This window comes from Botryllus schlosseri, chromosome 3, assembly GCF_051294905.1.
Source record: "Botryllus schlosseri isolate E-star chromosome 3, Bs_hap1, whole genome shotgun sequence".
NCBI lineage: Eukaryota > Metazoa > Chordata > Ascidiacea > Stolidobranchia > Styelidae > Botryllus > Botryllus schlosseri.
Genome location: NC_137238.1, coordinates 18,712,885 through 18,737,338, shown reverse-complemented (window position 1 = coordinate 18,737,338; position 24,454 = coordinate 18,712,885). Strand labels below are relative to the sequence as shown.

Genomic DNA, 24,454 nt, shown 5'->3' with positions numbered 1-24,454 from the left:
AAGTTAATACATTTGAATTCTTCATAAACGAAAACATTGAAACCCAAATCCCGAAACCAAAATTCCAAATAATGGGTGTAACGACTTTGCATACACCAATTGTGACGTCATACAAACAGATGAAGCCCGAAGCGTTAGCTAACAGTGAGCTCAGATATAGAGAGTGATATTGAGCTTGAACGAAAATTCCTTTTGCTGACGATGCAAGCACGGTTGATGGATTTCAATAAAGATGTTTTCGAGTGGTGAGAAACGGAACAGGGTGCGACTTTTCCCCGATATATAGATTGTAACTCACCACGGCTTCAAGCCTGTTATCTTGCGGTTTTGGTTGCCACTGAATATTCCACAAAAATACAGGTGACCATGTTGTTTGTTTCTATGAATAGTTGTTGTCAGTTGTTGTGTATGAATGCTAAAATACCGTATAATAGTTATATCTAAGCCGGTTAAGTCCGGTTCCTAAAACCGGGAAGACAATTCCTGCAGACTAGCGTCAAACGTATGGATGAATATCCGTCACAAAGCCACATATTTTCTGTTCTACGAGTGATATACCTTTATAGAAGGTCACTATGAAGAGACTATGCTCCTACAATTTTACTAACATCAAGATAACGGCAAGTAGTCAAGTAAAAATCGCAATAAATCGAATATTACTCAGCGTATATTCACCAATAAATTGTGCAATAATTGCATTATACATAGGTTTGCATTTGAAACAAACGGTGCTTTAAACAGTGTTTTAAACAATTGCCTTTTTGAAATAACAAAATTGTTTTTTTTTTCAAACGTTGTCTAATTATGCCATAATTGTGTAAATCCGTCAGAAAAACCATGTAGTATGAGCCTACGGATGATTTGCACTCAAAATAGTCGACGTATACAATGTTGGGTGGCTGGAACCCGCGAAATCGTCGTCGGCTCAACAGTCTTTGCACGTAGATATCGATCATAAGTATACGGAATGTGTGTTTTGATGATGATGACCACCGACCGTAGACAGGTTGAAAAGCACTGACGTATTGAATCTTTTGATACAGCTTGTTTCTCTTACACTCAACGCAGTTGAGTACCATGTTTCGCACTTTCTGTAATCGTTGCCGCTTTTACGGTACACCATATTTTTTATTAATGTTTACTAATCGCGCAAAGTGTTTACACCCTATCCTAAACAACTTCTCCGTACTGCTCTTCGACTAAACTACGGGCCTTATAATATGGGGGAGGGCGCCATACCATGATATTTTCGAAAACGTGCTGTTCGAGAAAACAGAGGATTAGTATCGCATTTCCATATCAATATTATCATTTTCATCCCATGATGGTGACGAATGCTTATGCTGTCGAAAATTGGATACCTTCTAGTATGCATCAATATGAATCGAGCTCGGCACTTTTCGCATAGTTTAATTTGCACCTTTTGACAATCCATGTGCACGAATTAGAATCGTTTTCACAACTACTTACTTACTTGAGTAGATTTAAAGTCAGTCAATTCTACTTTTACTTCAAGTAGTTTTAGGTTGCCTATGAAAGAAGTACTTCTACTCGTACTTGAGTAGATTTTTTCGTCGCTACTCCTACTTCTACTTGAGTAGCTTTTTTGACTACTTTGACCACCTCTGGAAATAGGACAGTGTGTTTGTGTATGCCTGCGAATTGAAAGTCATTTCTACGCAAAGTGCGCATTTCTCTAACAAGGCTTGGCCAACTTTTATCGGCAAATGCAACAATGCAGCTCAAACGTCGTTATATTGAGCAAACAATTGTCGCGATGTCAGACTCGAAACCCCATTGTGCTGTATGTAAGTTTTGGAATTACTGATTAGCTGCGCGCTTTCTCGTTTGCTATCATCTGTAGGCTACTAATTCTTGTCTGCTTTATTCACTCGTGTTGACTCAGTGTCACTTGTCAGTGTTACATTTGTTATTAATGCTGCGCATTGTGCAGTGCACGGCATTGAATTACGTTGTCAAAAATTGATGCAACACGAGATTCTCGGTGGCGCAAATTCTGAATTTATTCGATTAGTTTGAACTGGAACCTTCTATGTTCCAATAAACTTCATTGCTGGACGGACTCTATCGAGCGCAACCATATCGCGGATCGAATTTCAAACGTTTGAGATATGTATTTCTATTGATAAGGTCGCGGCATGCGCCCACATTGCTCTTACTGCAATAACACGTGGATAATATGAAGGGCACCATTTTACGATCAAATTTTACGACCCGACTGGCTGATCGGGGCCTACGTTAGGCCGTAGGCCCCCCGGGCTGATATTAACCAGCGCGTTGTTGGCATAGAAACCCCAGGTGCGTAGCCAGGGAGTTTCTCATAGCTAGAAATCCTGTCCTTTTGAAATGCCAATTCACTAATTCGTGTTATCGATGCTGCGTATTGCAAATTAGTGAGAATCATTTGTATGCGAAATGGGTCATCGATATCTCTTGTGCACTATCGTCGGTGATTTGATTTAGCGCGTCCGCATGCAGGTCTGCTACCGTCCGCAGAAACACTTTCGCCAGACAGTAACAATCTCTGAGTGTAATATTGTTTGTGTTTATGAATCTTTTTGATTCAAACTTATGCCCGCGTCTAAACAAATTGTGCTCGTTGGCTGCAAGAAACAATATCACTTCTACTTGACTGGCATATTTCCTAAATTAGATGAGTAGAATATATCCGTTCTTAGAAATAATGAGACCTTATAAAGGTGAAAATGGCACTGTTCGGATTCAGTGATAAGCCCGTGATATTTCACCAAAATTTTGCGACACGCGACCGGTTCGAAGTCTCAAGCTTGCATGAGGTATACCTGTCCAGCTCGACAACCCGAATTTGAAGGAAAAACATAACTCCATCATTTCAAAAAACTGCACGAGGATATGGTGATTTGATTCCAGGATATATTCCAATTAGAAATTCCTTACCGGATAGCCAATCCACTTCGCAATCCACTCCGCAAAGTTTCCGCGCATGAAATGATTGAGACGATTATATTGCAGTATAGAACGATTTTGAGCTCAACACAAAGTTCAATATCTCAAATCAATCATTCTGGATACACAATTAAATACAATAAAAATACTCTCACTGGAGTTGGGTTGACTTTTTCGTGGTTGCCTGTCCCCGCTCATATTTGATAGAACGTGTTTACAGTACCGTAACCAAGTTTCTGACTCCCAGCAGAAACTGACTCGAGAGTACGGGACATGGAGATTTGAGATTTAAGAATGAGATTGCTTGTTTGTTTGTGGGGTATCCATGGTGTTTGTCGACTACTATGGTCATTTACACCAGGCCGATATTCTTCCTATTTTCCGTAACTGCCGACTTATAACCAGGGCTTTGGAGCAGCCGTAAATTTGCATTGCTCCAGCTCCGGCTCCGCAGCTTTAGTCTATCATACATTAGCTCCGGCTCCAGCTCCGGAGCCGCATTATTACCACTGCTCCGGCTCTGAAAGCAATCGAAGATGTCTGTCTATATCAGGGGGGGGGCAACCCGCGGGCTGCGGGTCATATGTTGCCCGCGAGAAGGTTTTGAGTATCCCGCGAGCTAATTTCCCATTATATTATCGAAATTCTGGTATATTATCGAAATTGAATTGCTCAGATTGTGAACTTGCAAGGCCAACCAAAAATATAATTAGTATGGCCGCGACACTTGGAATGTTTATGACTAAAATATCAGATCCGACGCATTGGCAGATCCAGGGTCCAGCAGTCACATTCTTAGTAAATCGTCGTACATTATAGTAAACTAAACAAGTAGTACAATTTTACTTCATGCTTCGCGTGTTTAATTGTCAAACGATTTCCTCCACTGTAGCCTACCCCACCTGAAAACGAAAAAACGCGTGATTCAGCCGATTGAGTCTAACTTTACTATATTAGCAATTACGAGAGGAAGTATACACTATTCTCGTTTGCGCTCGCAGAAAGATCGTCGACGATGAAATGTAGGCACAAAATGATTGTCGTATACTAGCGGAAATCTTCGATATCGATTTGTCCAGATGCCGAATGGTCCTGTCCTTGCAAACTGAGCCCAGCGGGTAGTATACAGTCGACCCGCAATATACCCAAGTAATAATAATATTAACTTTGAAAATTTTACGCGCCTGGCGCGGCTAGTGGGCAACACACTCGTTCGTCAATTTCATGTGGCTCTTTAGCAGAAAAGGTTGGCCACCTCTGGTCTATATAGATTACTAATTTAGCCGTAGGTAATAGTAATCTAGAGTCTGTCAGCCGTCAGTAACATCGGATGCAGAAACGAAGACATAGGTGCCGCCGTGCCGGCTTGTGACTACATAATGAATACTTGTCAATTGTCGAAACATCACAGTTGCACGAGAACGCACTTTACTCCGTGCCATTGCTGTGTACAGCATTAAAATTCTGATGCGGCGTTTCAACACTTGCACTGTACTTGCTAACATTAAGCCATACAGCTCAATTCAATCTTTAAATGTGTGATTATTATTCTACTGTAACTGTAGTAAGAGCAATATCGGCGGATATAACGACGTGATCAATAGAAATTCGATTTGCACCAATGGCCAATGGTTTGACGTTCGATATTGGTGCACTCGTTACCAGTCCACACGGTGTCGATCAAGTTTATCGGAATTCGGAATATAATATTTTTCCGTTGAAACGACTCGAATAATCGAATTAAACACTGTGCCATGCACATTGCGCCATGCCCATAACGGATTAAACTATGCAGTATGCACATTGCACATTTACAAGTTTACGAAACAGATAATTACAAATTGGAAATCACGTATCAAATCAGTAATTTGTCTCCAACATAAAATACCATGGAGTTTTGGGCTACTCTTCTGCCATCCCCTATTTACGCTCGAAAATCCTTACTGGAGTGAATGACGATGATGCGCAGTCATGAATTCCAATTAGCATGCATAATTGCATACTCAATAACACTGTCCAATTTCGCGGCCCGATTAAAGAACTATCACAAAAGAACGAGTATTTGCTCATCCGATTCATAGCAACGATGAGATGCAATTTGTCGGCTCCTGCTCGTCATATCGACATATGCAACGGAATCACGCTTTTATCCTCTCTCCCATTTCGCGTAATACATAGTGATCATTATTTTCGAACCGTGTACAATTGGCCAGCAAGGTTTTGTTGATGATGAAATTGCGGGTATGCCGAATACCCACAATATTCACTGGTATATTTCGCATACCGAGGTCCGGCACTAATGTATGAAAATTGAACATTAAACATACGACTGCTCTGCTGTTAAATCCCCAGGAACATGGTCAGTCGGAAAAGGTAGCGCCAAAGAGGAAAAGATTCTTCATTTCGCGAAGGCCTGCTGTTGAATTACGTGAACTCAGCAGATATGGTTGTTGCGTATATAATAGCATCTTATGAAATACGTCGGAGCCGGAGCTACCCCTCAAATAACTAGCTCCAGCTCCGACTCCGGCTGAATTTATGTAGAGCTCCGGTAAAAATGCACGGATCCGGTGCTCCGGCTCCGGGCTCCGGCTCAAAATCCCCGCTTATAACACGAACCACCTCTAGGCTTTTGTAAGACACCGCTTACGCGGATGAGGTGGCGAGGAGGAGCCTAGGTAAACCTCCAACACTTAGGTATCGGAATTCGGATTTGGATGACGATGATAATACACCAGCTCCATCCGTCTCATTATTAGCTGTAATAAATGCAGAACAACTTTCGTTTTATGATTTAGGCGTGATGAGGGGGTCGACGGGCACTGGCACTTCATTCGTTGTCCAAGGAAGTGGTAGCTCAAAAAAGTTTGAACATTTTATCAATTCAGCAATAGCACAGTAGTGTCGCATATTTCCGAAAGTGTATATAGGCTTTAATTCTCATCAGGCCAACAAAACCTCCCTAAACTTGCCCTTCACCGTGAAATGGTCGCATTTTTCGTCAAATCATGATGCATGTTGCTGTTGTTTATTAAAAGAAAAATTTGATGCTAATAACCCGTTGGTCTTTTGTACCACTGTCAGTAATGGCGTAAGAAATGAAAAGCAGTCAATGATGGCGTACGTATCGCGACGCATGTAAACATGTGTCCCAACGATGCGTCTAAAATTATATTGGGCGTACTTAACCGAGCTACTGTGATAGAAGGCATATCAGCTCTTCATCTTGCTTCAGCCAGTATTCGGTTCAGAAACACCGCGGCTACGGATTCAAGCCAATATTTATTTACTACCAGAATGATGTGATCGATACTTCAAGTGACATTCTCAAGAATTAGTGCAATTTCTGTTGATACAACCTTTATCTTAGTTCAACATTGAACTTGCTTGGTTGCCGCTGTCGTGATCGGCGTGCGAAAAGAAGCTGAATTCCAAGGAACTTTGATCTGAGATAATGAAATTGCAGTAAAAGCGTTGACGTATGGTGAAATCTAGTATATGGTTCTTTGGTGAACGCCCTCTATGAATCATTGAGGTTCTCACGACTATACAAACATGAACACTGAACCGAACTTTCGTGCCGTCCCCAATGCTAATGTTGGACTCTATTCAATTCTTTTGGTACGCAGGTTACGAACAAAGCAGGCATCGAGTGGATGAGGAGACATCTTGAACCCAATTACCGCGTCCATCAGATCGCCTTTCGGGACCCCAGTCCGGTTCACATCGACGCAACATTCAATTTGATCGGACCTGGACTTGCGATAGCTAACCCGGACAAGCCGTGCTTGAGTGTAAGAATTATATTTTTTGTAATCTTACCATAGAGCAACGGTTTCGATCCACGGTTTCATTTATGATACGCATATTGGCTTCCCAATAAGTGGGGTCGAGAGTCATTTCCAAATGTTGCCGTTATCTATTCAATATGTCATGGAGAGCGCCACCAAATTTCTCTTGTTATTCACCACCATATACCCTTGTGAGTCCTCGATTCCCTACCCAACCCACAAAATTGTACCGTCCAATTAAATTCCATACGATTTTCTTCAGTAAGGACTCACTATTAGTGAAATATTCTGCGAAAACTTTACCGCACGACGTAGCGCTGTTATTTATATCGTTATCGACTCATACAACCCAGAGCAAAGAACTGGTATCTGTAATCGCGGTGTGGCGCCTCTGTCGATATGTATATTGTATGTACGGTAGGTAATTTTCTAAAGTGCAACTGTTCTCCACCAGAAACCCATGCATTTGTAGATTGTAGGACGCAATTGGTGGCACGACTTCTACGTCTCGGTGTTCGAGAATATCTATTCTCTCTACTCCACTTGAATCATTTCAATTCATATTCGAACCGTTGTTCCCAACCCTAATTGTGACTGTATTGAAGATTGCAAGTCACCCTTGAGAACTAATGTGAACAAAGCCGACACTCATAGTCAGGATAAGTGGAGGGGTATAGAATTGCCTGAGTGTCAAGCATTTCTGTGGCTCTTTTAGCTCCAGCATGCAAGGGGAAAGTATACTTGAATATCACTATACACCAAGTCCACTTGTATTTGGTTATTGAAGCGACTATTTTTATAAACCCATTGAAGTTGCGACAACTGAAGATACGCAAAATATGTCCATACGCAACCGAGCATATATAACAGGGGTCGGGAATATTTTTCGTTCGAAGAGCCATATTGGCCCTACATTTCCCTTTCTAACCCACAAAGGGCCATACATGTCAATCAATTGTTACGTCACACTTAAAAATTTGTTCGAAATTCGAACTCACTACATGGGATGCGTAGTGGGTATCACATTTTCTCTGCCTTATTTGAGCATGCGAAACTTGAGTTACATAGATCTTTTTATTGCATTACAGTGAGAGTCGTACGATATTTTTCGAAACTTCGGATAATTACCATTCGCAACAGATGTAGACAACAGTAAAAGAGTAAAGCCGCTTTCGTAAGCGATTTGGCGGTCCAAGGGGCGAAAATACCGAAGGGGGCGATGACTCTTTAAAACGACAATATTGAAGTCAAGTCGGAGAAATGACCTTTTTTCAGTCAACTCACGAAAATGTAGCTGTAAAAGTGTGATTTCGAGTTCGAGCCGGAACACCTATATTTTAACGCCTGTTCTAAAAAGCTACTTACTAATCAAGAACATGACCACTGACAGCTATGGCGTTGTCTTGGTTTGAAACTTGAATTTGAGGATTTTGAAAAGTGGGCTCGAGACCCTATACCAGAATACGCCACTATCTTTACCTCTCAGTGCCTTATTTATACAGCCACGATAACAATTCTTCTGGTCGTGATGAAAATTTACTAACAAGTTGCTACAGTATTGATAAATTGGGTGCAAAAATAAAAATTTGACAAAGAGCCATACATTTCACTCAAAAGAGCTAGATATGACTCGCGAGTCATACGTTCCCGACTACTGATATATAGTCATAGTCACTCAATGCATATATCCGCCTATTCGGCCACCACGAACCGCGTACAATTATTTCGGCCTTGAAGGCAAAATTTTGGGCGCTTCTTCGTTATTCCCCACACATCGAGAAGTAATCCCCATGAAACCAATAAATGGTTCCCATGAACATATACAAATTTATAAACGTCAAAGTAAATTGTTTTATTTTGCGTTGAGAGTTGGGTGAGGGAGATGGATATTAGGATTGGGGTGAGAGATATTAAGGTTGGGTGAGGTAGATGTTAGGGTGGGTTAGGGTCAAAGTTAGGGGTTCGGGTATCCCAAGATTAGGGTTGGGGGGGATTGATATTAGGCTTGAAAATATCGTGAGGTTGGTTGGGGTCAAAGTTGAGGTGAGGGTATCCCAAGATTAGGATTGGGGTGAGGGACACGATACTCTCAACCCAAATATTCATCGCCTTCAACCCTAATACCCCCCTTCCCCAACCTTAATCTCACGATACGCTCAACCCGGATCTAAGGATATCCTAACCCCAACCTTGACCCTAACCCGCCCCAATGCCCCCTTTCCCAACTCTAATCTTAGGATATCCTCAACCTTGACCCTAACCCACCCTAATACCCCCATACCTTATATCCGTCTACCCCACCCCAACGCGAAAAGCAATTGCATTTTCACGTTCATGAATTTCCACATGTTCATGGAAAACATTTATTGGTTTCATGGGGATCACTTCTCGATGTCTGGGGAATAACGAAGAAGTGCCAAAGTTTGGAATAAAAGTAGAGATCACGAGGATTGTTTCGTAATACCCCATATCATTCTTTGTAACGAGCTTCTTGGAGGTAAAGAACTTCAAGATACAGTTGAATACTATATTCATATTGAAATGAACCCGAATATTCTCGGCTGACACTCGTCAGGGATAATCATCAGCAACTGGTAGAGAATGGGCAGCAACTATTATTTTCTGCAACAATTCTTTTTTAATACATAAAATGAATTTTACTTGTTGATGACATCTTACATGAAGTTACGAGCATTACTGTTGAATCGTCATGATTACAAGTTTTGCAAGTTTCTCATTCATTTTTCTTTTAGGAGGACATAATGGAAATGTTCAAGAAAGCTGGCTGGAAAATAGTGAATGCTCCCTACTCGGCTTTCCAAGACTGTGAGCATCAATATATCTTTCGCTATTGCACTCATCGACTGGCACCATTGTAGTTAGTGAACGACCTGAGCGTTACTGATTCTGCTGTCAAGTTTTCTTGCTTTAATGCACGTGATTCACAAAATGGAGGGAATGCCTCCTACGTGAGCAATGAACATTAACTAATGTCGCGAGCCCTGGCTTGCTTCTAACCAATTTCCTTAGCTTCAACTCACGTGCACATTGGTCTGAGGGCTTATCGCGACACAATAGCAAGAGACACTTGAGCATATCAACGTTTGATAATGGTAACGCGTTGGCATGTGAAAACATTAGCATTTGGAGACATGGGTATAGGGACACATGAGCAATGAGCATGGGTACTAGGGTTATGACTAGAAAAAAAATCAAAATTTTCTGTGTCCTGGAGTCAGAAGCGATGAACTTTTTTGTCCTGATTTCAAAATTACCAAAAGTTAAGACAGGTTACACAAAAACCTCGCGCACAAAACTTTTCCAGTTTTCACTGTATGAAGGATAGGCTTTTTTTGTAGATACAGACTACATAATGATTTGAATTTAACTAACACAATTCCAATTGCGAAGATTTAAAATAGTATTTTTGTATATTGTGATTGCCCAGATAGAATTATTCCGATCGTTTTCTTGCTTACAGTCAAAATTAAATAATTAATAATTTCGGTTTTAGATGTAGACTGTATATACCGTATAATTTCAATTTGTCTGACACAAATCGAACTGGTTGTTCGACAAGGCGAAAGTAGAACAACTCAACATATTTTCAGCGGTCTAGAAAACCGATTAGAGGAATATGATGAAAATTTGAAAATGTCATATCATATGTGACTCAGCAGCTGTTGATACTGGGCGGCGGAATGGCGTTGCTGTGAAACTGCGAAATGCAATGATGAGCAAGGGTTTTCATAAACCACAATACATTGGTTGCCAACATAATATTATCGATTCTTAAAGCATATATCAGAGTTCTTCAATCCAACATCCGCAACAAATCCAACTCTCAGCTACAAATTTGGAGATGATTTGGTAAAACACTTAAAAAACTTGGTACAATCCATCAAGCCAGAATTTCAAATGAAGATATTAGAAAACCAAGGATGGAGGGATGATTTTAAGTTTATCTATGTGCTGTGCAGAGAATGCAGCTCTTTCTGAGAAAATATTAGATTACCACTAATCAAATGGCATAAACTTCCATCTCTATGCAATGCGAGATGGAGCTCAAGGGCTAGAATTCCGTACTTTCAAGTCCCCAGATAAAGAGTGATTCTTTGGATATCATGCTTATTCATCGCAAATGCGTGCCGGGAAGCCTGACATTCTAACCAGATGTTCATAGATGAAATATACTGGAGCCCGACCGATTATCACGCTTTGAAAGAATTATCGGTATCGGCCATTGAAGCTGAAAAAGTATCGGCAATTTTCGGGACGTCACAGCATGGCGGTAGGAAGTCAGAAAACTATAATCTTTGACCGCTAGATTGACAATATTGATATATGTCACAAGCCTACACTTAACAGGTGTCCAGATGTAGCCTTTCTAGTTTATTTCATGTTCAAGTACAACAATGGCTGTAAAGATGTTGAAATAATTGCTCTGAAGCTTTGAAAATATGCTTATGTATATCCAACTTCTTTTGATTATTGGCTGAATCTATTGGGGTTCTCGGTAAAGGTGTGAGATATCGGTTTTTATCGGTATCGACCCAAAAATCCAATATCGGTCGGGCTCTAGAGTATACCAAAGATTATTTGCTGCTATCTTTGCGCTCGAATGTCCTGCAGCGATAAAGTGCCCTAAAATCCCGTTGGAAGCCGGATATGTCCGTTGTAGATGTCCATGGCACGAACATAATAACAGAAAGGGAAGTCAAATTGATGGATGAACTTTATCAGAAGTGCAAAAGGACATATATATAAAGATTAAATTGCAGCAAAGAATACCTTTGAATTGTAATTTTTTTCTATATTTGGACCAGAGTTGAAAATTGAAGTTAATTTGTTCCGGACATTTTTTTCAATTTGAACAAAATGATTATAATTTTATTACTTTATGCCAAAATGTTCCATAGTGGCCATAGTAGCCATAGTGGCCATAGTGGCGTGTAAGACATATTTCCTTCATAACATTGGCTGACAACTATCTAAAGTTCGTCCTCTGCGTGACTGCCTAATCGCGTCGAGCAAGTGCGACGATGAAGTCATCAAGTCATGTAACGGGTTAAGAAATGACCCGGAGCCGCGACAGCTGCAGCCGGATGTATTTCTGGAAATTTAAATAAATTGCAGCTCCATTACGGTGGCGTTCTGAAGAAAACGGCTGCGCGAAATTTTTATTTTTCGTTTTGCCCTTCAATTTGAGACCACATCATTTTTTGAGTGCAGTGCCCCTTTAAGAAGCGAAGACGTGCGGTAACAGAAGCTAGAGCGGAACGGGGCGTTATGGAAAAATCATTTAAATGCAGCTCCATTACGGTTATATCCGAAGAAAATACCTGTGGCCAATTTTTTTTTACCGATTTCATCTTCAATTTAAGGCCACATCATGTTTAAAGCACAATGCCGCTTCATCGATCAAATTGAATCCGAAATGTAGGATTCGGCGACAGCGTCCTGGCGCTAAATAACTAGTGAAAGACATATATGTTATCACAATATCTAAGTGAAGTACCTCTTCTTTAAGTTTTAGTTTATGGGGCGGCGCTAAGCAAAGTACGGTTAGCTTCGGGGACCGTCAGTATGAAAGATTGAGAACCACTGATTCAAAATGTATGGGCCTGTACTTGTCATGTTTATTAAACCCTGGGCCGTGCTACACGTCGGCAGCTACGTACTCCTAATAAAGAATATCGGTCTGGTGTAGATGATCATTGCAGTCGAAAAACATGAATAGTACAATCAACAACAACACTCCCGGATGTCGATGTTATAGGGGTTACTCACACTTTATGCTGAGTTCCCAATATAAATATAGATACAGCTTTTGTCACCACGTATGTTATGTAAACTATGATACCATAGTGTTTCCAAGAGTGAGTACTTCCCACACATCGTCTACATCGGCATCTGAAAAGGAACTGTTTCTTATTTGCAGCTCATTTCAAGTGGCGTTCTTCTAAGTGGCTGTCAATGAACACGCTGATGTTGGATGAAAACCGCGTAGTGTGTGACGCGAATGAACCTCCAATTATCAAGATGTTCGAGGGTCTAGGTATGTTTGTACCAGCGTTGGGTTAACTCAAGTCCACTTCTGCACATGAATTGACTTGACTTAAGTTATTTTTCTAAATTGTATAGCGTAGCGGTCGATGCAACGACTTGTTGCAAGATGCGCTGGTATGATGCTCGACTGGAGTCGATGGCACTGTTCCTGTTTTACGCACTAGTGACCGCTCTGAGCTCTCTTGTGATCCTGATCACACTCACCGATCCAGATCTAAGTAGCATCTTTTAATAGCACAGAAGAGACGAAAAGTAATAAGTAGTGGTCCGAAACTTGTAAATTTACCAGGTTCAAATAATGCTGCGGTATATTATTATATATAAAAATGAAGTAAAATGAGACCGATTGTCTATCCTACGAACCCACGATTGAAGTGCGAGCACGCCCTCTACACTTGTCGAGCTCTAAAAGCTCATATTCAGCAGACTGCTTTGGAAATTGAGCTCATGTTGCGGGGTGCATGACATAATCGGCACCATCCTATGACAATTACCAAATGACTTGACTTGACTCGGCGTTTCAGAAATGTGGAATAAGCTAATGTGTGCATTCGATGTAACTCTGGGAGTAATACAATCTGATACAAGACTTGTAGCTCTAAGCCCTCGCAAACATAGAGAAATCTTGGTTGAATTGGAATTTTTATACCTCCCAAAATCACGAAATTTGTCAATATCTCCTAAAATGACTCGTGAGGTGACTCGAAAGGCAATTTTTAGGTCAATTTCAATTCATGGAGTAATCAGTGTCGACTAAATGGTTACACCTGTTCATTATATCCTACATTGTACAAGTCCGCGATATGCTGGCGTGACCTGTGAGTGCAAGAAGTCATCCAATGACTTTCCAACTGTGCGTGCGGCCAGATTTACTGAGCCTCCATTATAATATCACAAGTGAATAGACCGCAAACGAAGTGACCACAATGCGGGCATCTGAAGCGATCATCAATCTTTTCCTAAGCCTAACCATACACACACACATACTCATTTATTAATTCAGGAATCCAAACTATCAAGGTGGATATTAGCTCCGCAAATCAATTGGGAGGAGGCTTCCATTGTTGGACTTGTGACATAAGAAGAAAAGGAGCTCTGAAATCGTATTTCTAAAATGCAAAACATTTCGTCGCAGTGGAATCAAAGTATCTTATGTCCAGTTTTCAAATTTTGAAGCTCCCTTTTTTAAACTTGAAAAAAATCGACTTTTCGAAAATTTTTGTACTTCTTTCGGTCATATCTTAGCCATGGTTACGTCTGTCTCGGTGTATCAAAGTTAATCGGGGCCAATATATGGCTGAAAGAAGATGAAAACTTCCCTTAAAGTTAATTTTCCCAAAATGTGTAAAATGGACATAAGATACTTTGATTCCACTGTGACGATTTAGAGTCCCGGCCCGACGGTGGAACACTATTTAACTTTTCCTTGTCCAACACCATAATTGTCAATAAACAGATGAATTGGGAATTTGCTTGCGTTTCCATAGTTTCAGAGAAGATGAAGCACGATATTTCGTAGCTATTTGCCGTCTCGTAAGTTAGTAGTTATATTAACATGCTTCACGTCGTTAGATCTGAGGTTCGGCGAATTGGCTTCTGGGTTGTGGCGATTTAGGTCACCTAAATCATATATCATTCGTGACGTCACGCTCTACTTTTCAATCACTAGCCACGACTGAACACGCCATGGTCAATCAATCAATCGATCAACGGACACAAATATCATCCAGCGAGGTCTCTTAAACGCAGTCTTAAATGCCTTTACAACGAGTATGAGGTTACTGGTACTTAACGCACCACAACTAGAGGCTTAGGATAGGAAATGCCATGTTATATTCTCCTTGATTGTGTGTGTTTAAATGAAATTTTTTGACGTTGCAAAGTTTGGTTCTTTTGTTTTGTTGTATGAATTGATCTCTTCTATGATCGAAATGACAATTTATGATTTTTAGTGTACGGCTCCAGACCATAGGCCTACATCAAGTCAAAGGTCAATAATTTTCAATTTAATCACTCAAGTACATAACAATTTTTCAAGAGTCTCCCACTCAATATTGTATATTTCATTTTTTAATGAATGGTGTTATATGGAAGCTACTGTAACATATGATGCTGAAATAATGATATTAAGGTAATATTTATGCTCCCGAAGTTGTGAAAACAATTGCATATTTCATCAGAATAGCATTTAGATGATTTTGTGAAAATTAGGCTATGTTAGAGATTCTGGTTATTGGGTGCCACAAGGCAAATTCCAGAGCTCAATTTGCATATTAAACGTATATTTTGCTCTACGCAGTTTCGTTAGAATTTGTGGAAACAAATTAATGAAATGGTCCAGTTACGGAGCTGCAGTATCCGGTGTTCTTAAGAGAAAACAAGTCTTATGTCTGCAGATTGTTAGCCAGGTCAAGTGCGAACATGAATCGTGTTAAATTTCTGCTCCGTACGCCATATATGCAGTTTCCTTTAGAGCAGGGGTTCTCAACCCGCGGCCCGCGGGCCGCATGCGGCCCGCAGACGCTTTTTCTGTGGCCCGCGAGATCTTTCAATATGATCGCAATTACTACCGGCACAGTATTGTTGCATACGGTATCAATTTAGCCACTAAAGCTCTCTTATCGCTCTGTCTCTGTTTCGTTTGATTTATTCTCATTCTTCAATGTTTTCTGGTTTCTTGATATATGGTCGAGTTTAGATTCATATTGTTCTGAATAGGTCTTCGGACAGTCCATCTCGAGTTACACATATCACCTGATCTTAGAAAAAAGCGTTGCTAGCTAGGTCTCAGGCTGAGCAATCCATATTTTGAGGCATTGTTGAGATTGCCGACAACGTTAAAAACGCATGATTCAAAATTGCTTGGTATATCGCTAAACCCATGAAATCTGTTAAAAAAGGTGTTTCTCCAACAAAACGTTACTATACTGTGCGAATCTCCGCTGTTTCCGGAGTTTAGCAGCAAGGACAACTTCACCTAACAAATTTCGAAGCTGCAGTTGTCTGATTCAACCGTGACAAGAATGGTAACAGCAATGTCAGTTAATCTTTTGTCGCGTGTTTTGAAACACGTTGCCCCGCAGACTACTTTAACCTAGCATTGGACAAAATCTACGGACATTGCAACGCTAATTGTATTGGGGTATTCTATCAGAGTGGATATATTTGTAGACGTAATGCTGGCTGGGTAAACGTGGGGAGATGGGACTAGCAAACAACATCAACTTAACAAAGCTGACTTCTGTAACTATTGGTGCAGGGCATCAGCCATGGAAGGAAAGGAGAATGGTTGATTGGTTTGCTCAGAAATTTCCCCGGACGTGAGACTTCTTCTCATATCACAGAGAGCCTAAAGTGACAATGGCCTCTGTAAAGAAAAAGTTACCGTAGTTTTATACTTGCTCGCTCACGCAATGAAACAGAGAGTTCAGTTCTCTGGTGCAAGGGTTTGAAGGTGCACATACCGACTTGGGAACGAATGCAATGCACGCTTCATGAAGGGATTTACGCAACAATCTCACTAGAAACAGCAACTGAAAGCTTACGAACGCTGTCCATTATGCTGTAGAATGCATACAAACAAAATGCCCATACACGACTGGTAAATAGGCTATATTAGCCTAAATATAATAGTATAGTCCACAAATATACGATAATAATGTTCTGCGGCCCGCAGCGCTTTTTGCTGTTAAAATGCGGCCCGTTACGCAAGGAAAGTTGAGAACCCCTGCTTTAGAGCAATAATTAGAGGTAAAGAGACTCGGTCCTTAGCCTAGAAATTGTCCAATGTCCAATGTCCATTGATCTAATGGTACGCTGGAGGAAAGCGCACTCTTACTTTTTTCCCAACGTATTTCGATAAAAATGAATAGCTGAGGTATAGGCTAAGCGTTAAAATATGCAGGTATGAACTCGTACTGTACTTCATATTTTCTTGCGGATAATTTGAACAGTGTCAACTCGAAAAGCGTCGGGTTTTAATATATTTCTGTCATGAATGGGTTTTTAAATTTGAAATGCGTGAGCCTAGTTAACCATGCCTATACTCAGGGTTGCCATCGATATGGACGTAAAAATAAGGACAGTCGAAAGATTAGATTAGCATTAAAAAGCGTTTTTGTACATACTTTGTATTTATACGAGCTATGGCATATCACATTACATACTTTTTACCAGAAACAATCTGCTCAAGCAACTCCTTGTTAACGAAAAATGGTTCATGGATCGTACGCACGACAGCTCAGGTCTAGGTTTATATTTACTTGAAACTGGGATTTGACTGTCATTTCACAAGTCTGTTACTTTCCTTGGTCCACTTCGCCGAAACAAGAGAGAACATTCTTTAACTTCAGCACTAGCCTAATGGAAAGAGTGACTTCTCATGACTTTAATTGTTACGGGCACCCTTTGCTACATTTGCTTTATTTTGTATCTGGATTATACATGCGAGGTAAGTAGGTTACGTAATCGCGGCACATTATTGAGCAGGCTTCAAAGTAAAGGAATCTGTGGTTCATTTTTTACAGCCTGTGGTTTTAATCCACGCATCAACAGTCAAAACTAGGTTTTATGTTTCGAATACGAAGCAAGTTTTCGCAGGCCGCACTTTGCCCAGGTCTGATATTATCAGTATCTCGTCTCTTACGTACAGCACGAATGGGTTATGATTGCGGCATCGTATTAAGAAGCTCCCTTCGCGACAACTATTTTCTGATTATATCGACGAGGTCTCGTGGATTCGCCTAATTACTAGTTACAAATTACTGGGGCGTTTGAGCATTTTGTACGAGGTGGCCGCCACCTCGTAAATATAGTGACGAGGTGGCGAACGTAACCTCGCATATTGGCGTCTATTGATAAAAACTGATTGACTGTTCCGTGTGCACTGCTAAAGTGACGTCCGCTGTGTTAACTTGGTAGGCTACAGCTGAAACTGCTATACCCCTCACTGCCCTAGTAGTCCTATAGAATTTTCGGTCAACCTAGAAAAAATTCTTATAAAGACGTATAATATACTGTTGGAAAGATAATTTTATCACCTTTTCAATGATGGGTTTTGTCATTTTTTTACCTTGGGAAAGAAAGTTATGACCAAAAACGTGCCTGGGGGTAAAACACTATTTCGCCTAATATTAAAATAGAATTATAAGCTAAAATACGATACCTTCGTAACAGAATACAACACCATGAATTGGAATATGACTCTCATCAAAGCAAACTAACAATCGAACAGGGTAAATGAAACATAACTTTATTAGGGGGTATTTATCATACGTTAAGGGGGCAAAAGTTGACCGAGACGGAGATAACACTGTTTACAAATTTCGAAATAAATTGCGTCAAAAATTTTAATGATTGATTTTAGGCTAATTTATGGTTGCTGAATTCGATTCTGTGCTAACAATGTCTCCATCACGTCAGATTTTTTCCGTATTAAAGTTTCTCATTTTCATAAATTAATCAAATTTTAGCTTTCGTTAGTGACATCACGGTTAGCGTACAATAGCAACAGATCAAATATTGTTATTGAAATCACCTATCATGAAACCTGGGTTGTTGTATTACAGAATGAGTTAGTTTTCGGTGAACTTAAATACAGTGATTCTCTATCATCGTTTAATCAGAAGCTCTTTTCCGTCCATAAAATTACAATGATCAACAAATTCAAAAAACCACACCAAATACCATACTGGAACAGAGGCAGAGATGTTTTTAAATGGATATCAAGGCTTTTTGTTTGTGTTTTGCAATATTAAACGCCAGTTCTGTTTACAAAAAGCTTAACATTTTTGGCGGTTTCTGATTTGCCGTAATATTTTACTATGAACTTGAGCAGTGGTTCTCAACCTTTTTGTGTTCGCCGACCCCTTTTGGACCGTCACGGACCCCCGCGGACCCCCCTCCCCCCGAAGTTTCAGTTCAAATTTAGCTCAACTATCGTACAATCGTCATTTGTCTTGTGCAAATGATAACTGTGGGCTAGTGATAAACAGCAACAAAATTACTTTTCTTGAAAATAACAGCATTCTATTTATGTAGAAATTGGGTTGGCTTTTATTATTTCAAAGCTGTACCTGCATTTTTTGAAATACGTGGTCGTGTCATTAAAATCTGCGCCTTCGATTTCATATCAACGAGTGCTGAAAATCCATTTAGACAAAGAAAGGTGGTGACGAATGTAATAGTAAGGCGTAACGCTTCCGGCATAACTCCAAAATTGACAAACAATTTTTTTTTATTGAATATATAACTTCAAGCCTGTTGATTTATATCTAGCAGCTCATCTTGAAGTTATCAGGGAAAATGGTTATTGGCCTATATCACACGAGAAAACGGATTTTTGCGAACATTTCGAAGTCTGCGTGATTGACTTTACTAATCCAACCATTTATTTTTTACGCAATGCCCAACACAACACGTCTATACAGTCAAATATTTGTATCAGTGGGCTAATGGCAATTTAGCAACTATAATGAATCCACACAGCAGGATATTCCATCTCAGACGGCCATCCTGTTGATGTGAGTTCTACTGTAATGAAGCAAAACTGCCACGTGATTTTCCTAATTTGAAAAATATAAATTAGATTATCAACTATTTTGTAAATGTAGAGGCTTCGCGGACCCTGACCCCCGGTTGAGAACCACTGAACTAGAGTTTGTAGAAGTGATTGGCGTTGCTACTCAAGTAGTACAAGTAAGTTAACAGTATAAGTAGTAATTTCGAAGACACGTGAAAACTACTTCAAGTGGCAGAAATAACCAAGTAGGTATATTTGGTCAGGGGGAGGGTGGTCGCATACTTTCGACAGTTAGTCGGAGTTGGCTACATACGAAATCGCAACATGTATCTTGTTGGCTAACGCAAAATGTTTATAATGACACAATACCCATTGGTAGAATATTCGAAAATATATTCAGTTACCGTGCTTTAGGGACTGTTAAGGCTACTACATTTATGAAACCATATACAACCAACATCGTCGCGGAGCGGACCTTTGTTTGGAATACACTCGTGTTAAAATTAATAACTGGGTGCAGTACCAAATTCAAGGTGGGCACATATCTCCATGACATTCCCAGTTGATTTACTAGTCACACAAAGCACTAAAACAAAACCCAATACAATTAATTTCCCGTATTGCCAATCCCAGATGGGAATTCGGATTGCGTACATCTGATTCGAAGCACGTGGTTTGAACCCTTCCCCGATGGCTGTCATAACAACCTTGATTTGACCCCGAATATACCACATGCAATTAATATATACATAGCAGTGCGCAGCACAGCACAGCACAATGGGCATATTCGACATTAGCTGCCTTCATAAAACATATTTTCGTGGAAGTATTTATTATTAAATATCCTAATTGTTGATAGAAATGTCCTTAATAACACAAGCATTCCATCGCAGTTTGGTTGAGATGTTCCAGTGGGCCGTAGACTATGTCTGGTATAGACCAAGCAGTTACGAGGTGGCGAGATATCGTAGTGGTATAATCCACAGCTGCAACACCAATGGGTTGCAGGTTCGAGTCCGATCGAGGTCGACTCCAGAATTTCTATTCAAGTGTCTGGAGGTTTATCTAGACTTCTCATCCGTGTAAGCGGCGTCTTATAAAAATGAAGAAAATTGGGCTGGTGTAAATGACCATAGTAGTCCAAAAACACCACGAATACCTCAAAACAAACAAACAAACAAACAAGCAGTGACGAACCGTCAGGAGAGGCAAGTGTGGCAGTGTCTCACTCACCTGTTGTCATGATGATTAAAAGAAAATTTTGAAGACCCTCTATGATTATAACGCCAATAATTATAGATATTTTCTATCGATTTTCATGAATGACTAAATTATAAATATTTTTACATTTAGAATTTCGGTATTGGCATAGGTATTGTTAAATAAATATAGCTCGAAAAGAGAAGTGACTCACAGGTGACGTACAGACGGTCCAAGTCTCACATGTGACAGCGCAGTTCAAAAATTTATTGTAACCAGTATTTATCAAATGCTCTTGTCGCGATGATTTCAAAAATCTAAATATTGACGATGTCAAAGCCACATAATCCACTAAAAATCGGCAAGGAATGTGAAATTCGGCTTCGTAACGTCCGATGACAGCACAGAGAAATAATAACTAGGTGTGGTACAAATGAATTTGCCCTATTCAGTATGATGACAATTAACAATTAGGTATGATGATAGGAAAGCGAGTGGCGCAGTTGGTTAAACACGACACCAATGGTTGCTGGTTCGAGTCTCGGCTCTGACATGTTTCTATGTGTCGGGGGTTTATCTGGGCTCCTCATCGCCGAACCCACTGTAAATACAGCGCATTGAAAAGCTCAGAGGAAGAGAGAGCCGAACTCTTGAAAGGTGGCAGCAAATGACTCAAGACAAGTGTACTGAAATATGTGTATGTGTATGAAATTTACTGTGCGGGCGCATATAACCAAGTTGTTGCAAGCGCCGATTACGAGTGTTATTATAACAAACAAACAATTAGGGATGATGTAAACATGAGGTTCACGTTCGCGCTCTGTATGTGAACCTCAGAAATTTAGAGGTTCACGTTCACAAAAAACCTTGGTAGGTTCAGCACCGTGAATCTTTTGCATATTTTTTTTATATATTACAATTTCCACTTCATTATTTCAACTGCGGGGTGCTCTATGCATGGCGCTAGTAGCATAAAAAATCAACACTATAAATGAGCATGCGCCAATCGCATGACAATCGCAAACATTTTTACTTTATTTGTTACAAAAGTTTGCTCGAAATATCCAGTTTTCCGTTTTTTATGGGATTAATATATCATTTGATTGCTCCAGTTGATGTATTTGGCGACGTTTACAAAGTCAGTATGTACTTCAACATTGTGGCATAATGGTCGTCGCTAGGTACCGTGTTGTACATTAATATATCACTTCACTGAAATGTAGGGTTGTATGTAGGGCAATATGACGGCACGTGACGTATGAGGATCACGTTCGCGTTTACACATAACCTTTCAAAACGGTTCTCGTTCACACGAACCTGAATCTTTCAGAGGTTCACACCATCCCTACTAACAATCCTACAATCGTGATACAATGCGCTATCGACTGCACAAACCCACGGTGTAGTACGAATGGTGCAGTTGCGACGGCAAACGCGCAGCGCAGAGCAAATACGTTCCATCAGTGATAGGCCTATTTGTTATGTATTTACAACAGTGGCGGCTCGTGACAATATCGGGTGGTGGGGCAAGGGCTGCGAGCGACTTTTATCAACATGACGTCACAATGGCGTTTTCCAACGTAAAAAAGTCACTTTATGATGGTCACATGAATTTCCCGACAACAGTGATTTTAACGTAGGTGCCGCGAGAGGTTTGCCGGTGAGCCGTGACTTGAAGTGCGGTAACAAATATTTTATTCATTTTTTTTAATCAAGGGATTATTTTACATAATGTACGTGAACTAAGAATCGTCCCTATGCCACGAATCAATTATCAGGTCATCCTTAGTAGCATGTGTTATGATTTCATGGTAGAGTTAGAGATTACGCAAATCGCAAAATAATTTTTCTAAGCCCGTCCGAAAGTGTTTCGTACACGATCCTGGTGTGTTACGACCACTGAGCTGGTGGTTACGAGTTACGACCAGGCGATATGCAGCCAAAGCGGAGGTACCCGGCGTACGATTGGATCAATGGACTGGACAATTTCTAGACCTCTAATTTTCGCTCTAAAGGCAACTGCGTAAACTAGCCTACGTACGGAGCAAAGATTCAATACGATTCATGTTCACACTTGACTTGACCAGACTAATTCCAATCACTAAAACTCGAGAGATTGCGTAAGCCTAACTGCAAAGGCCGACGACTTCGGACGCACACGCAATTGTTATCTCATAGATTGGGCTTGTCATATTGAATCCAGAACATCAATTTGAATGGTCTTTGAAGAACTAAGGACAGCAGCCTCGGAACTTCGGTCTCGGAACAACATGGTACATTTTGGCCTTGAAACTGGAGATTGTGACACAGCACATACGGCTTACTGTCTATAAGTCTGCTGCGAAATCGCCGTTGGAAAATATATTAATCAATAAATACAGGAATGAAAGCCGTAAACTTAGCATACTGTTACATGAAATCATCGAGAAGTAGCATTCGCAATCACATAACCCATGCCGGCATGGTACACTGTCAAAATCAATACAAACAGACGAACACCGAACTTTGAGTAAAATAGATCGAGGAATAGGGTGATCGAATAATAAGCTGTTAGCCGACATCGAAAATGAAATAGCTATCGCATTTGACAGGGGATTGTAAGCAAATGGTTTGAAGGCCACAATTTCACAGTGAAATGCACATTGGCGAACATAAAATTATGTGAATATTTGAATGCAAACCGAGAATCTTAGTTAGCTGTTTCATCTGATCATCGAGATATACCATTGGAAATTTCATCACCGATCTCGTGGAGCGCAGACTAGATTAGCACATACAGACACCGGCTTTTGCGTGAGATCCGCAATGATGTAGGCTGGCTAAGTATCAGATCAGCGCGCATCTCTACCATACTCGACCTCGAAAACGAAATAACTGCCTCAATCATTGAGTGTCAACTTTAGGGCTTGGCACCGCGTTCGATACTAAGATCAAGACATACCGTGCAAAAGCTCATGACAGATCTAGGTATGGAACATCGTTAAAATCAATAGAGACCAATAACGGCTTTTGCGTAAATCTGTTAGCGATAAATGAAGAGTCAGCGCTCACTCGACTTTGGAAACGAAATTACCACCCACATAGTTCAGTGACAAACTTAAAACTTGTTACAGCGGTCGATACTAACATTAAGACTTACCGTGTCAAATGTCATGACCGATCTCGGTATGGAGCATCGTCAAAATTAATGGAGACCAATGCCGGCTTTTGCGTAAAATCTGTTTGCTGTACAATGTACACGATAGATCAGCACACACTGAACTTCGGAAACGAAATTACTACCCTTATCTTTAAGTAGCAAGCCTGAAACTTGGAGCAGTGCTAAATACTACCTTCACGACATATCATACCAAGTTTCAAGAATCATCATGGTGCGAAACATCGTCAAAATCGACATATACCAGTAAAGGTCGACTCAACGCATGTTACGGTAACCGAGTTCAGATATAGATACGATTGTTACATCACACCTTAGGGGCGACAGGCATAGTTGCCCCACTTGCTCGGCCATTTTACGAATAGGAGAGAGTAAATCACCGTTTCTTTATTGTGCGCGGCTTTGAGAGAATAGATAGTGAAAGCTTGTTATTAGCGCTACAGGGGCAAGCCCCGGCTAGGCATTCACAAAGCGAAAACACAGAAGAGAATTCGATTTTCGCAAAGACTTCGCTATGTATGGGCATTGGGCATTTGTTAGCGAAAGCACAAGAAGAACGCGGGTTTCGCTGTGATCTCGGTAGATATTGATTGCTGTGCGTCTATAAATGGTTAAATTGTTATTGAACAGAATTTTAGGTGGGGCAATGCCCCAGTTGCCCTATAGGACGAGCCGCCACTGATTTACAATCCACACCTACCTTCAATTGTGGATATGGAGAGCAGCTTCCTACGTAGCCTATATGGAAAGAGTGCTGATGTGATAAGAAGC

General features: G+C 40.5%; 1 protein-coding gene and 1 long non-coding RNA gene across 4 annotated transcripts in view; both read left to right on the top strand.

Moving 5' to 3' along the window:
• The window catches only part of LOC145435927 (glycine amidinotransferase, mitochondrial-like), a 31,063-nt gene extending 16,785 nt beyond the window's left edge, over positions 1–14,278 (top strand). For all 3 annotated transcript variants that reach the window (XM_080313195.1, XM_080313194.1, XM_080313196.1), the window contains 5 exons: positions 6,576–6,740; positions 9,491–9,563; positions 12,679–12,795; positions 13,810–13,933; positions 14,193–14,278. In XM_080313195.1, coding sequence (XP_080169321.1) covers positions 6,576–6,740; positions 9,491–9,563; positions 12,679–12,795; positions 13,810–13,919 — 465 coding nt within the window. In that variant the 3' untranslated portion in view covers positions 13,920–13,933; positions 14,193–14,278. The remainder of the gene's footprint in view (positions 1–6,575; positions 6,741–9,490; positions 9,564–12,678; positions 12,796–13,809; positions 13,934–14,192) is intronic.
• LOC145435009 (uncharacterized) overlaps positions 1–24,454 on the top strand; it is a 210,186-nt gene that overhangs the window by 67,290 nt on the left and 118,442 nt on the right. The window lies entirely within an intron of this gene.